Source organism: Manis javanica, chromosome 13 (assembly GCF_040802235.1).
Source record: "Manis javanica isolate MJ-LG chromosome 13, MJ_LKY, whole genome shotgun sequence".
In the NCBI taxonomy this organism is placed as follows: domain Eukaryota; kingdom Metazoa; phylum Chordata; class Mammalia; order Pholidota; family Manidae; genus Manis; species Manis javanica.
Window position 1 is genome coordinate 4,148,934 of NC_133168.1, and position 14,514 is coordinate 4,163,447.

At 46.7% G+C, this 14,514-nt stretch overlaps 1 protein-coding gene and 1 long non-coding RNA gene across 3 annotated transcripts in view; one reads left to right on the forward strand and one right to left on the reverse strand.

Moving 5' to 3' along the window:
* The window catches only part of PREP (prolyl endopeptidase), a 103,223-nt gene that overhangs the window by 87,705 nt on the left and 1,004 nt on the right, over positions 1–14,514 (forward strand). The window contains exons 11-14 of the mRNA XM_037012298.2: positions 3,359–3,495; positions 5,877–5,971; positions 8,579–8,710; positions 11,851–12,007. Coding sequence (XP_036868193.1) covers positions 3,359–3,495; positions 5,877–5,971; positions 8,579–8,710; positions 11,851–12,007 — 521 coding nt within the window. The remainder of the gene's footprint in view (positions 1–3,358; positions 3,496–5,876; positions 5,972–8,578; positions 8,711–11,850; positions 12,008–14,514) is intronic.
* LOC118971315 (uncharacterized) overlaps positions 1–14,514 on the reverse strand; it is a 114,277-nt gene that overhangs the window by 17,351 nt on the left and 82,412 nt on the right. For both annotated transcript variants that reach the window (XR_005059709.2, XR_005059708.2), the window contains exon 4: positions 14,159–14,329. This is a non-coding gene — a long non-coding RNA (uncharacterized lncRNA). The remainder of the gene's footprint in view (positions 1–14,158; positions 14,330–14,514) is intronic.

Genomic DNA, 14,514 nt, shown 5'->3' on the forward strand with positions numbered 1-14,514 from the left:
AAATACTGGAAACAACTACTGTGGAGTGGGTTTAGGAACAAAAATGTATAAGGAAAACAACTAGGAAAGACATAGGAAGAAAAAGACAAGGACGGGAAAACATAAGGAATTCACTGGGGGGAAAGCCAGAAGGCCAAGGTTCAGGGCCATGAGAACAAATGTTATTGATCTGCGAGGAAGTGTGCTGGGCACTCGCAAGGGTGCCCGGCAGCCCAGGGAAGGACCAGGAATCCAGCGGGTCGGTTCGAATTAGAGGATTCCAGGCCTTAGAGGCACCTAGAGGGCTGGCGGAGAGTGGCTAGCTGGCCCACACTTTCAAGAAGCCCAAGGGAGGCTGACAGAGCGAGAGAGGGAGGGGACTGAAGGTCACAGTAAGAAAAGTGGCAGGTGCCTCAGGAGTGCGGACAGGAAGGCGGTGGTGAAAGAACAGGCTGGGGTCACAGGGGCTTGTTGGTGTGCCCGGCAGAGGAGCTCCAAGGGCGAAGGCACAGAAGCGTGCCGGGCGTTTGTAGTGCCTGCGCATCTCTCTCCATAGACCTTAAGTCCCATGAGTGAAGGAATTACCCAGGTCTTGTTCATTGTTACATCCAGGGCTTGGCCCAGGGCCTGGCGCATAGTGGACACACAGCAGATATTTGAAGGAACAAGTGGGTAGGGCTGGGTGGGGGTGGAGGCGCCCAAGTGGCTGTAAGGTCAGGGTGCTGGACAGGTCACCAATTTCACTGTGAACGTCAGGGAAGGAAGTCGCAAGAGACCTGGCCAGAGAGAAGCACAGGGTCCTACACTGACTCGCAAGGGCTGTGGGGCAGTGCCGGGCATTAGCTGACACGGTCGGCTGAGACGGAGGGAGCCGTGAAGGCAACAACCCTGATCCAGCTGCATCCGGGTCTGCAGGCCTGGGGGCTCCCAGACCTGTGCAGTTGGAGCTTCCGCGGTGCCCCTGGGAAACTATCTTGAACACGTTTGTCTCAGGTGCTTAGTCCGAACGAGGTTCAGGATCCACGGGTGTGGGTTAGAAGTGCAGCCCTTTGGTTTGGCCAGCGTTGGGAGACAAATGGAAACAAGGAGTTTGCTGGCAAATCTGGAGCATTAGGAAAGCTGGAGCCTCAGCGCCTCTTACAGGAAAGTTTGGAGGAAGTGGCTTCAAGAGGAAACCAGTTTCAGTAAAGTTAAGGAAGTAGATGATGGAAAATGGCAGCACTGTTTTTAACAACTTCTAAAATGCCCGCATGGATTCCTTACATGATTATCGGGATTCAATTTGCCTTTTTATTGAAGGGCCAGTTTAGGGCTTATTACTAATTTCTATTCCATAATGGACCTGGCATAGAGAACTGCTGTGTGTGTGTGTGTGTGTGCGTGTGCACGTGTATGCATGCACACGCACAGAGAGATTTGGTAAAATCTATATATGTGCATTATGTATGTGGTGTGTATGTTGGTTCCAAGTCTGCCACAGCCTGCTTGTGAGGCGTTTTCCTGGAGATGGTTTTCTGCAGGCATCTTCACGGTGCCCTTTCACTTTTGGACATGGTTCTAAATGCTGTTATTTCAACATCTGAACCACATCCACCCAAAGCTTGGACATCTTTTTGCAACCGCGGCATAAAGGGACTTTGTGCTTTTGGGGGCGCTCTGAGGGGTGCCCTTGTCCGGGAGCATATGGGGGGTGCACACCAGCCCGCGGGCATCGGGTGTCTTCGGGGACATCCGAGGAGGAAGCTGGTCCTCAGGAGGTAACAGGGTGGGGGTCTTGCCGACAGGAAGAAGTCTGAGAGTCAGCTGAGGGGGGCTGGGGGGACTGCGTGAAGAGCAGAGGACGGGTGAGCTGCTTGGAGGGGATCGGGTGCTGGGGCAGGGGGTTGAGGGGAGGCGGGGCACTGGGTGGCGGCTGGGAGGGACTGGATTCGGTGGGTAGAAGGTGTGGGGCAAACGCTGCCCTGCTTTCCCACACGGGTGCCCGTGGGAGGGCGCTCCACATCCCCCCCGAGCCTCAGCTGGGGGCCCTGCCACCTCATCAGCTGCAGCCAGTCCCTGAAACGGGTTCCTCTTCCCCACGTTTACTTGCACCACCCACAGTTACCCTGTATTAGAGGCTGCAAACGGGCACTAAATAATTTTAAATAAAACCGTGTCCCTTCCAATAATTTTGAGCCCTGCAGACTGTTATCCGCCATTCCTGAACCGTCAGATTTACAGATGTCTCAGTATTTCTCTCCAAAGTCAAAACAAATGGTCTTTATACTTTCCTGGCAGGTTTCAAAAAACGTCCATACTTGCAGGACCGCCTGGACTGCCTCTGTGTGGACCTGGTTGCCTCCCTCTTCTACCCTCCCCACCCCCATGGTTATGTCCAAGGACTTGGTGACAACCTCCTAGGACAGAACTGCTGCCTTCAAAAGCTCTGGATAGAATATGGCTCCAGGTCACACTAGGTGTAAAGCTTTATGTCCTTGACCGGCGTGTGAGGTTGCAAGACGTTTCTGAGTTGGGGCACTTTGCAACTATGTCTGCTATGTCATGTCTTTCTGGTCTGTCTGGGGTGAAGACACCGTGTTCGCCCAAAGGGAAAGCTATTTACAGATTTTCTGTCTGGCAGAAGCCAGTGTTGGCTTTTGATTGCTTATCACTTGAGTAACATCCAATATTCTCTTTCCTACCCTTTTACTCCTTTTATCCAAAGAGTAATGACTATAGAAATGTTGACTGAACTTGCCCGGGGTTGCCCAGATTCTGACAGATTTGATGAGCCTTAATTAAAAATACTGGAGAAAATGTCTTTGTTTGCCAGGAATAATAGGATTTCTACATTGTTTGTCATCTAGTGTCTAAGCTAATATGTGTTCTATTGTTGCTAACATTTATTTAATCACTGAACATGAAAGACAAAGAGGAGTTGAGTGTCTTAATATTGAGGAAGGAAGCTGAATGTGAGACCTGTTTTCTAGAAATCCGCCTGGGCTGAATTGTGTGGTAGGGTGGCCCAATCTGACTTTTTCCAGTGCTGGGAGGGGAGGGGAGGGTTGCAGAACCGAGTGCCTGTGCCCTTCTGTGTATCTCGCGAAGGCCCCACGAGGTAGGCGGGATGACCCCATTCTGGGGACAAGGGCTGAGGCTGAGGGCTTCCCCGAGGTCCCTAACGAGACAGCTGTGGAATAACAACTCCGATCTCCCTCCTCTCAGACCCTTGGACTTCTTACTGCCCCACACTGTCTCCATGAAAACGGAAAGATGCTTTGCCTTCACATACCCTTAGTGTTACTGGATTTTCACTGTATTACTCTGCATCTTGAAGTTACTCACTGTGTATTTTTCCCATTTAAAGTAAATCTAACTATTCTGCTTTCTCTTGTTCTAGGTCTTCTACCCTAGCAAGGATGGTACAAAGATTCCCATGTTCGTTGTACACAAGAAGGGCATCAAATTGGATGGCTCTCACCCTGCTTTCTTATACGGCTACGGTGGCTTCAACATATCTATCACGCCCAACTACAGGTAAGTGTGGAACACGTCAGCATGTATGTGATCCTCTCCGTACGGTGGAAAGAAACGAGAATGTCGTCTACTATGTCATGTATTTCTGGTCCGTTTGACTATTTCTGGCTTGATGTTTTTGTGGAGGGGCAGGATTCTCTGTTAACTATATGCTTTTTAGATCAGGAATTTCAGGATCAGTACAAGCTTATCTCATATCCTGTGTGGAATAGGTTGTTTGAAAACTGTGCTGGGCCTATAGCTGCCAGGCTACAGAAGGTCCACATCAACTGAGGTCTTGAAGAAAGTCAGTGGTCACCTTGAGTGTTTATCGTTTGCAGCCAGCCTATAGCCCTCAGTATTCCCTTCAGAGGGAACGATCTTTCAGCTAATGATTATGTTTTTCAATAGAACAGTATCTTAGACTGTCCTAACATTCACCCATAAATATATTTTGTATATATGCTATTATTTCCCAGTAACTTAAGGGAGAAAAATACGCCATTTACCCATTTGCTATTGTTTATGACTATCTTATGTCAGTTATTTGCAAACTTGATTTTAATACCCTCTTCATAGCATAAAATGGAATTTGCCTGATGCATTATTAATAAAAACAAGCTCACGTGAAATTTGATCCTATTCAGGAAGAAACTCATGGACTGGTGACTACCAGGACATAAATTCAAAGTAGATTCCTCACACTGTCCCAAATTTGAATACAAGAAAAAAAACTTAGTTTGTTTTCAGCCCTGTTATCAATAGAGCAGTCTGCTAATTATTTAGGATTTGATGATGTATGAAACTTGGTCCCTTCTTTCACGTAGTTTATAGCCAAGTTGTGAACTGCCTTGAACAACTGGCTAAAGAGTTTCATTTTATCCTTTTGTTAGTGAGAGGCCGATGCAAAATCATGTAGAACAATATTTTCAGAAGGTTTGTGAGGTTTCATCCAGCGAGAAGAGGGTGGTTACGGCCGCTTTCCATTCATTGTACAGTGACTGCACCATCTCTTGCTAGAAAGCTTTTCAGACAGACGTGCCATCTTGTTAGGTGTCTGAGTGTGGGAAAGCCATATGCCATATTTATGCTCCGTGATTATGAATCTAAGAACGCAAGCCTACAGCTGTTAGTTCATTAGATTGACCTCATCCTTTAAAATTACCACTCAACGTGATGTGATGAGACATAAGCTTCTGTGGCCAGGCATGCTGATGCCTGAGTGTGGGGCCGGTGAGCACACGCTTCATTCTCTGGGAGGTCAGCCCGAGCCCCAGCCCTTCGTCCCTGCACCAGGGCTTGGGTCAGGACGACAGAGTCAGGATTCTGGAGCAGATCTGCCGCAGCTGAAACGGCTGTGCTCGGCCATGTGTGCGGCAAGTGGTATGAAGCCTCCTCTGTCGGGAACTGAGACAAGTCAGGAAGGCTCCCTGCACCGTTTCTACCCCAGAACCCAGTGGTTATGCTGGTAGCATCAGTACCATCGGGTGCCTGAAAAATGCCAGAGGGAAGACTAAGTGGTTGAAAATGCAGCTGGCCGGTTGGTAGGGTTGTTTCTGCTCACCTACCCCAACACCCCCTTCCTCTTTGTCCTGAAGAGCCAGGAAATTAGCACTCACGCCTTCTAAAGCCCCAGGATGCAGCCCACAGCTTTCCCGGTTGCTAAAAGGCAGAATGATCATAATCAGAAACCGTGCCAAGAGCAAAAGTAGTTTTAAGTAACAGCACAGAAAAATAAATACCACCCAGGGCTCTTAGTGTCAGAGCGGGAGACAAACAAAATCCCAATTGTCTAAAGGACTTAATCTTTATTTCTAGAAAACATTGCCCAGCCCTGAGCACTCCGTTCCCGTCTCCTGGTCTGTGTCCTTAATCTCCTCTACCTCTCACACCCTGTCGTTGCCTAGTTGCACATCTAAATTTCCATGAAACCTGTTTAAAATCCATGTTCAGATTATTTTTTCCAACTTGAACAATTTGGAGAGAGAGATCAGAGCAGGAGGTACAGGGGTCACTACTGGGTGTTCCTGAAGCCCAGCACTTCCTGAAGACCAGGGCTGGCACGTGGCTGGCCATCCTTTGTTGTTTAAGAGAGAGTCAGTATGAAATGAGGGCCTCTGCTTTTCTCTGTTTGCATCATGAGTTGTGTATTCCCAGTTTGCATAGTGAAATAAGATATACTGAATGCTCATGAAAATGTCTAAGCTTTGCAGTTAAACATTAACTAGAAATTATATATTTTTCACCTTGATTAAGTAATATATAAGTATTGGACTCCCGTGAAGCTGCTATTACATGTGGAATGTCTTCAGGAATCATTTCTTTCTTTTTGAGATGGAGGGAGACAGCATAAGCCTCACTAGGCAGCTAATACAAGGGTAACTATCTTTACTGTTTCCCAGCGTGTCCAGACTGATCTTCGTGAGACACATGGGTGGCATCCTTGCAGTGGCCAACATCAGAGGGGGTGGTGAATACGGAGAGACCTGGCATAAAGGTGAGGTGTGTTCTGTGCAGACTCCCCAGTATGTCATTGTCAGAGTTATGTTGGAATGAGCTGAGGGGCTTAGGAGCAGAAAAGCATTTTGGCTAAAATGAAAAACAAGGATAGTTTCAAACACACTGCTGGCACCACTGCCCCTTTAAAAACAAGTCCTTTCACATCTTATGTTGCGCTGTAGTCTATTTATTTTAATGAAGTACATATTTTTCAGAAGCATTCCCTCAAGACCATAATCAAAAGTGTTTTATAGCAATGCATGGGGTATATTTTTATCTATCACTGTCAGAAGTGAGTCTGCAGGGGACTTTGGGTATTTATTCTGTCTCCTGTGAGCCTGGCTTATACTGTTTAGCATCACCACTTGGCTGTCTGTTGCTCTTAAAAGAGCAACCTAAAGTAGAGCTGTCCTCTTCCCAGCATGGGCACGCTTCTACCTGGCTGAGAAGTCGTGTCCCCAGCGTGTGACTCTGTCACATGCAGGTTGTAGGCACAGAGCTCAAGTCGTTTTTCACTTCTGGTTTTAAGGATTTAGGTTCCCGCCTCTGAAGCCTGTAGTCTAGTTGCCTGAGGATATTGGTTTCATACTCAGCTTTTTTCCCCAGATTATCACAATTTTTTTAAGTAGTGATAATCTTTATTTGTAAAGCCCTTTCTCTTCCTTTTCTTTACATATGGAGCACATGGCCCCCTCCCAGGATTTAGGGTATCTGGGATTCACGGGCTAACCAATAGTCTAAAGATGTTGTCCTTCACCTGCCTTATTCCTGGGTCCTTGGGGACGAGGATGGGGGAAAGTACCTTCGCTCCCCCCAGCTCTGAGCTTCTCCCCAGGTGAGGGGGTCTTCTCTTCTTATCCTTCAGATCTGTACATCCACTTTCTTCTCTGCCTTCCCAAACTTGAGGCCAAAGGTTCTGGCTTTGCAGCAAATCAAATCCACAAAGATGAGGGTAGATCTGGAAAGAGATTTTCCTAAGTACCCGTCAGGTATCAAGATACAGAAAAGGCCAGGCCTGACCCTTCATATCCAGCATGCGCCCCAGAGGCTGATGCCAGACAGCAAATCATTTGAGCGTCCGAGTAAGAGTGAGTGTGTTCCTGATGGATGCAGGTGGCAGGCCCGCCTGCCATTGTTAGATTGATGGCTACCAAGTGTCAGCCCCAAGGATTATCAATTATCGTTATATTTGAAACAGCATAGAATTCATTGTGTAGAGTTTACATGCACATAACCTGCATGGACTGCTGGTCTTGTGACCTCTCCTCAAAGAACCTAGATTCTTTTCCATAAATGCCCTCTGTCATCAGGTGCCTACCATGCTCGGATACGAAAGGGCTCTTGGACCTGGTCACCTCTCTCGTCTATGTATTAATTAGAACCAACTTAATGTCCAAAAGCCTAGAAGGAAGGGGAGTTTGGAGCTCGACTGAGGCTAAACGTAGTCTGTGTACTGATTCGTAAACTTTCTCCAAATTTAGGCAGTGAAAGGGTCAAAAATGGACCTTTTATAGTTAGGCCCTGGTATACTGAACATTGACAAATCTAAATTCCATTTTGTTAATGAGTTTAAAATTTAATGTTCTTTAAAAATAGAGTCGTATACCCAAAATGATATTATTCCTGGAAACTAAGTAATCTTAGCTGTTCTAATTCACCAATAATTTCATATTAAAATTTTAATGACATTTGTTTTGATATGACAAAATTTCTTCAGTAGCACTGCGTCATCTTTAATTGAATTTCTGCAGAAGTGGTTCATCTCCGATATCTCATTAGATCTGTGTCTGCTTTTTGTTCATGTCCTAGGCAGTTATTTCAGACATCCGTTCCTTTGAGGGCTTGCCTTTGACTTCTGGCCTTTGGTCCAAGACCTTACGAATGTTCCTCTCTTTAAGTTTTATACATTGGAATGACTTCTAGATGCCAAAGCCCAGGTTCTCTGGAGAGACGTGTGGGATCTTCATTCAAGAACTGGGAGACCACACTGGGCTGCTTCTCTGCTCACCACCACCACCACCCCACCCAATTCCTACTTAGGCTCTTTGAATTGGGGGGCTTATTTCTCACTGTCACTCTCCCATTTCAAACCCCCCGCATAGAGGAGGGGTGAGCATTATGCCTCTGAAGAGGCCTTTCATCTGCTGAGACAGGGAGGGCACAGCCCAGGGCTCTGCGCTGCGTGGAGCTGCTCCGGGCCTTGTGTCAGTTCTAGCTTCCGCCTCTCCAGAAATCAGGTCCTTTTTGATTACGGGCTTTCCCACTTCCATTCTCATGGTTCCCTGACGTAACAGGTCATGTCTTCTCTTGCGGGTATTTGCCTTTTAAGTTCTAGGAGTTTTCAGAAAAACAGATCCACCCTATGGATTGGCAGTGGTGGTATTAATGTTGGATTCCCAGAATGCGTAACAAATTCCAAACTGAGGCATTTTTCTAACACAGTGTCAGCCTGTTGTGTTTAAGCCGCTTAAGTTAGCTGACCAATAGTTGCAACTATGCCCCATCCTCATTTGAATTCTCTTTAGGTTTTGAAACTGTTTGGGTATTTCCCTTAATGTTTTGTTTTTTTGTTCACAAACTTTCTTTCACTTTCGGCGTGTTGTAGGTGGTATCTTGGACAAAAAACAAAACTGCTTTGATGACTTCCAGCATGCTGCCGAGTATCTCATCAAGGAGGGTTACACGTCTCCCAAAAGGCTGACTATCAATGGAGGCTCAAATGGAGGCCTCTTAGTGGGTGAGAACTGGACTTTTCTCCTTGCGCTTGCTAGGTCACAGTCTCGGGGTTTTCACATACTCGGTGGTGGGCAGCGTTCAGTTTACCTTGACTCATGGGTAGGAGCAGTGATACAGAGCAAAACCCACTTGTATCTGGGCATCTGATACTTGACCTATAAAGACCCTGCTGAACACACGTTATACAGGCTTGACTCATGATAACCCGAAAAGCTGCCCCAGCTCCCCCTGTCTGAGCTCTTCTGGCCCGGACTGCAGTTCTCTCCATGAACCGGAGCCCCAGGTTCCTAGGGTTCCCCTGGCACAGGACGGAGCCTGCTGACCCGTTTGAGGCACACAGGATCATAAGACGGGATCATCCCTGAACATTTCTTGAATGCCTTTGCCACGTGATGCCGCCTGCTGTGGGTGCACAGATGAGTTGGGAAGGAAGGTGGGTCCGTGTAAAGAGGACACACAGCGGAGCAGCAGGGCACCTTGCATGTCGGGCCCAGTGCAGAGCCCTTGACACGCACACAGCCTGTGCGGTGGGCACGTCTCAGGGAAAGGATGTCCCTTGGCACACATCCAGATGACGGTGACACTGGGGATGGAGCCGAGCGCCACGCTTTGCGGGGCTGCTCTTTTAACCTGTGTGGCACTGCCTCTAAGGAGCTTGCCTTCTGTTCCGTAATTAGTGAAATGTTTCTGTGCATTTTCTCTCTCCAGAGCACTTAACATTGAAGTGAACCTTTATGGTGGGACTGAACATAGCTTGCTGGGTCATTAGAATATGAGGGACAATTGTACAGATGTCCAGGGGCACATATAGGCTCAACTTCAAGTACATGTGTGAAAATCCAGTTTTGGAGGGAGGTGGTCAGGGGGGCAGCACATTCGCTCAGTTTTCTGGCCTTTGAAATATACTGAGTCATGTCAAAGTCTGAATTCCTGTCCTTCCTCTGTACCTCAATAGAATACAATCTTGAAGAAAACATTTTCCTAGGAAAGAGGTAAAATCTCTGCAGCCAAAATAATTTGTGTAAATTTAGAAAGGGTAGTGACAAGATTCTTACCAACAGAACGGACAATACCTCTCCCTTTCTGGTGGGACGAGGCAGACAGCATGCCAGGCCCAGGATGTCATAGCCAGTCTGGGTGGCCTTGTTGACTCTTGGAAATGAGAAGCCTTTATAGGAGTTTCCAGCGGAGAAGTGTCATAATTTGACTTTGTTCTTTTTAAAACAGGGTCATGTATTGCTTATGCCTTGTTAGGGTAGATGAAGTCGGGCAGGAGGCTTCTGTCCCAGTGTGAGACACAGTGGTGGCTCGGGCCTGCGGTGGGGCAGTGGGCGTGGCGAGAAGTGGTCAGATTCGAGGTATGTTTGAATTTGACCCGGCTGAATTTGTATCGGGGTCTATCCAAAGTATAAAAGGAGGAGGTCTAGGATGGATCTAAGCTTTAATGTCAAAGGCTGTTGAAAATCCTGTTTCCAATGGTTTGTTATTTACTGGCTTATCTAACAACTCCTTTATATTTCTGGAGTTTTATAGTCAGGAGTTGGTTTGTGTCTGTTAACAGAACTGGCCCCTTTAGGAATGTGCATAGATGAAGTGCCCCAGCAAGATGCCGGATCCTACTTGAGAGGACAGAGTCCCACCGCTCAGCATCTCCAAGGGAAGGATGCATATTATGAGTGAACCCTGAAGCCGGCAGGGAGGTGGGAACACCTTTTTTAGTGACAGTCCGGACTCTGGGTCACGCCAGCTCTGAGCTGACGTCTCCTGCCTTCCTCGCACGGGGGCGGCCCCCTGCCCCACTAACGTGGCCCCTGAGCTTCCTCAGCAGCGGCTGCCAACCTGTAATTCCTTGTTTACTTCATCTTTCCCACCAAATATTCACTGATACATTCCCAGGCCAGGCACTTGGTCAATATTTGTTCAATTATCAAAGAAAAAGACTTAAATATACAAAAAAGAGGATTCTTAAAACAGAACAAGGTGTACCAGTATTGGTTAGAGGCTTGAACTGGGTTTCAAGCGCCTGAAGCTGTCTGAACTGTGTCCGCTCACCTCACTCTGTCACCAGATGGGTAGGGGGTTCAGCCCCACACCAACCAGCCAGCCTGCAATTTAGCCGCACCACCCCGAGTTCACGCAGACCCCACAGAGTAAGGGGCGCCTCGCATGGACTTCCCCCACCCCAGCAGGTCCTGGGCCTTCCATCCTTCTGATAGATCAGCTCTAAATTGGGGGTCCCCATGACCCCCTCCATGGGTTTGATAGCGTGTGGGAACAGCTCATAGAACTCAGGAAGCCGGATGGAAGAGCTGCCTGGGGCCGGGCTTGGGGAGGGGTGTGTGCAGAATTTCCACGCTCTCTCTGGGCACGCCACTCTTTGGGTACCTTAGTGTGTTCACCAACCTGGTAGCTCTCTGAAATCTGTTGTTTAGGAGTTTTTATGGAGGGTCTGTTATGTGGGCATGATCAAACCAATCACTGATGGCCAAGGATTTAACCAAACTCCAGCCCTCTCCCCCTACCAGAGGCCAGGAGAGGGGCTGTCAGTTCCAACCGTCTGAGCCCGAGGCTGGTCCCTCTGGCAGCCAGCCCCAGGCGGAAGCTTGCTAGGGGCCCACCAGGGCCACCCCACCACACAGACTCAGGTGTGGCTGAAAGGGGCTAATGAGGATGAAAGACACTCCTCTCCCCCATCACTCAGGAATCTCTAAGGGTTTTAGGAGCTCTGTGCCAGGAACTGGGACAAACACCAAGTGTATATTTCTTATCATATCACAGGCTAGTTTTGAGAACCTGAACACGGTCCTGACCACCCACCACCACCACCACCACCACCATCATCACCTGTGGAAGCAAGTAGGGAAGAGACAAAGGGACACACAGGTTTTTCAGAAAGTCGTAGGGTGTTTCAAATGACACTCCCCCACTGTGGTCTAATCCTGACTGGAACACCCCACCCTTCGGATACATTGGAAGGAGAAGGGCTTGTGGGCCATTAGACAGGCGGCTTACCATGGCTTCCTCCTGTGCTCTGAGAAAACAAGGCAGCCAGGGTTCTGAAAGCATTTAAATAAAAACAACACCACACTGAAATGTGCAATAATGGACTTGCCTCCCTTTTCTTTCTACCTTGGCTTTTAGCTGCATGTGCAAATCAGCGTCCTGACCTCTTTGGCTGTGTTATTGCCCAAGTCGGAGTGATGGACATGCTGAAGTTCCACAGATACACCATCGGTCACGCCTGGACCACAGATTATGGGTGCTCAGACAACAAACAACATTTTGAATGGCTCATCAAGTAAGGGTTTCATTCATACTGACCTATGTATGTTACTAATAATTTATATGGTAATATTGCTATGGTAACACAGTCAAAAGACTGTTTGGCTCTTTATCCCCTTCAGTGTCTCACATTTGCATAATTTACTGCAAAAGTAGGGAAGTGGTGGGAATACCTATCTTCCTCATTTTGAGCTGATCTTTAACGAACTACAAAGATGTGGTCAGCAGAGTTCTAAAGCGGCCCCTCAATTCCTGTCCCCTCACTCTTCAGACACCAAGTACTGCTGTGGGGGGACTTTGCAGATTAAAGTTACTGATCAACTGACCTTGAGATTATCGTGGATTATCTGAGGGGCCCCAGTCTAATGACCGGAGGCCTTAAGGGCAGAGCCCTTTCTCTGGCTGATGTCAGGAATTAGGGATATGAGGAGGATTCACCCACCATTGCTGGCTTTGAAGATGGAGGAGGAGGCCTCTAGAATCTTGAGAACAAACCCCCGCCAACAGCCCCCAAAGAAATGGGGACAGCTGTCCCACAGCCACATGAAACTCAACTCTGCCAACAAGCTCAATGAGTCTGGAAATGGGTTTTTTCCCAGAATTTCCCAGTAAGAGCCCAGCCAGCCAACACCTTGATTTTGTGTTAAGAGACAGCGCCAAGTACCCAGCCAAGCCAACCCAGACTTGCAGAGCTGTGAACAGGAAATCTGTGTTGTTTTTAAAAGCCGCTTAATGTGTAGTACTTGGTGACGGCAGCAATCAAAACCTGACAGGTGTCATTCGCCGTACAGCAATAAAAACGGAATTCCCTTTTCTAAATTAAGAAATAAGAAAATAAAGAGGAATATGGCAAGTGCACCCCAGCTTGTTTTATTCTCTCAATACAACCACGTGTATTTGAAGCCACAGTGGCATTATTGAAATATTGTACGGTGTCCCTCATTCATATCCCTCAGCTGTTTTGGCAATAAGGTGGCAGACATGTAGATTCTTGGGACTAAGAGCTTCATTTTTTTTTTTTTTGACTTTTCACTCTCTACTTCCCACATTTACGAATTTTTTATCAGCAGTATTTAAAACTGCCCTTATGATAGGACAAGAAGCCCGTGTCCCCTATCCCATTCTTCTCAGTCAAATAAAAATATAGATAGAATAACTTTTAACTTCCCAAGTCTTCTATTTCATTTTATATGCTTTTATGGGTAATTATCCACTTAGAAATTTAGCTATAATGACTGAATTTTTTTAACTGAATACTTTTAAACTAAATTCTGTTCAGGGTAGGTGGGGTACCTTTAAATGTACAAAGAGCCTCGTTGATACATACCAGTAAAAGCGGATTCTTTGAAGTAGCAATAGTTCAAATGAGAGGAAATATGCACTTAGGGATAACTCAATTGAAAATACTGAGTTATTTGTTCATAAAAGGCAAAATATCCAGTGGAACCTAATGTTTCTATGGTTAATTTGAAAACAAGAAAAAAGATGTCTTGAGAGAAAAATATTTGGAACTGAAGCAGGCTTTAGTTTTCCAACCCAGCACTCACAGGGCTGTATTTTCCTGTCACTTTTGCTCCCAAATGGGCAGGGGGCTGCCCAAGCCCTGGATGCCCCGAGTATGTCCCGTGAAGCATCATTGGGGACCCTAAGGGGGTCCCCCCAGAAAAGACCTGGATTTTGATTTTCAAGTTTGGGCATGGAGGGATAAATGAAGCCTAACAGATTTTTTTTCTACAGAACTTCTCAGGATGTTTATAAAAGTGGCATATATGTGAATCTCAGTGTATTAGTGTCACAGAGTTTTCCACACTTGTTTCCACATAGAACTAACCCTTCTTTGGAGGGCTGGGGTTGATCTGAAATGAGACGAGAAAACAGATCCATTGCCACCCCATCTTATCTATTGGGAAACTAAAACCCAGAGTGTTTGAGCCTGGACTTTTTAACTGAGCAGAAATTTTACTGTTTTCGACTTTTTAATGCTTCAAAATAAAACTACAAAATAGTTGATTATAATCATTAATACTGGACACTTCAAAAGCATGACACCCATGTTGAGTAAAATATAAAGAAAAAATATCCAGAGATTACCATCAATCACTGTTTAATTCAATTATACTTTTATGTCTTCTTAAAACCCTTTTTGCTAACTGACCTGGAAGCTCACCTGGTACATCTGAAGGGCCGCCTCTGCTCCTGGCGTTCTTACCATCACCCAAAGGCAGTTTCTTTCTGCTGGACAAGTAGCGGCCAGCGGCCCCGCCAAGGTTCCCGGTTGACAGACAGGAGACCAGTCCCAGAGAAGACCCATGTTCTTTCTAAAATGGCCAAGCTGAACCTGGAGTCAAGGTTTTATAGTTATTAAGGGGGCAAAAAAGATGCTATGCACTGTGGGTTTTAAGTTCTTCAGCAAAAGAAAGGCTTGCACCTGTTATGTCCACAGTCACTGGTTTAAAAAGACGAGTCCACTTTGTAGCAGTGACAAGTAAGTCTAAAGAATATGCAAATACTCAAGGCAGTAAA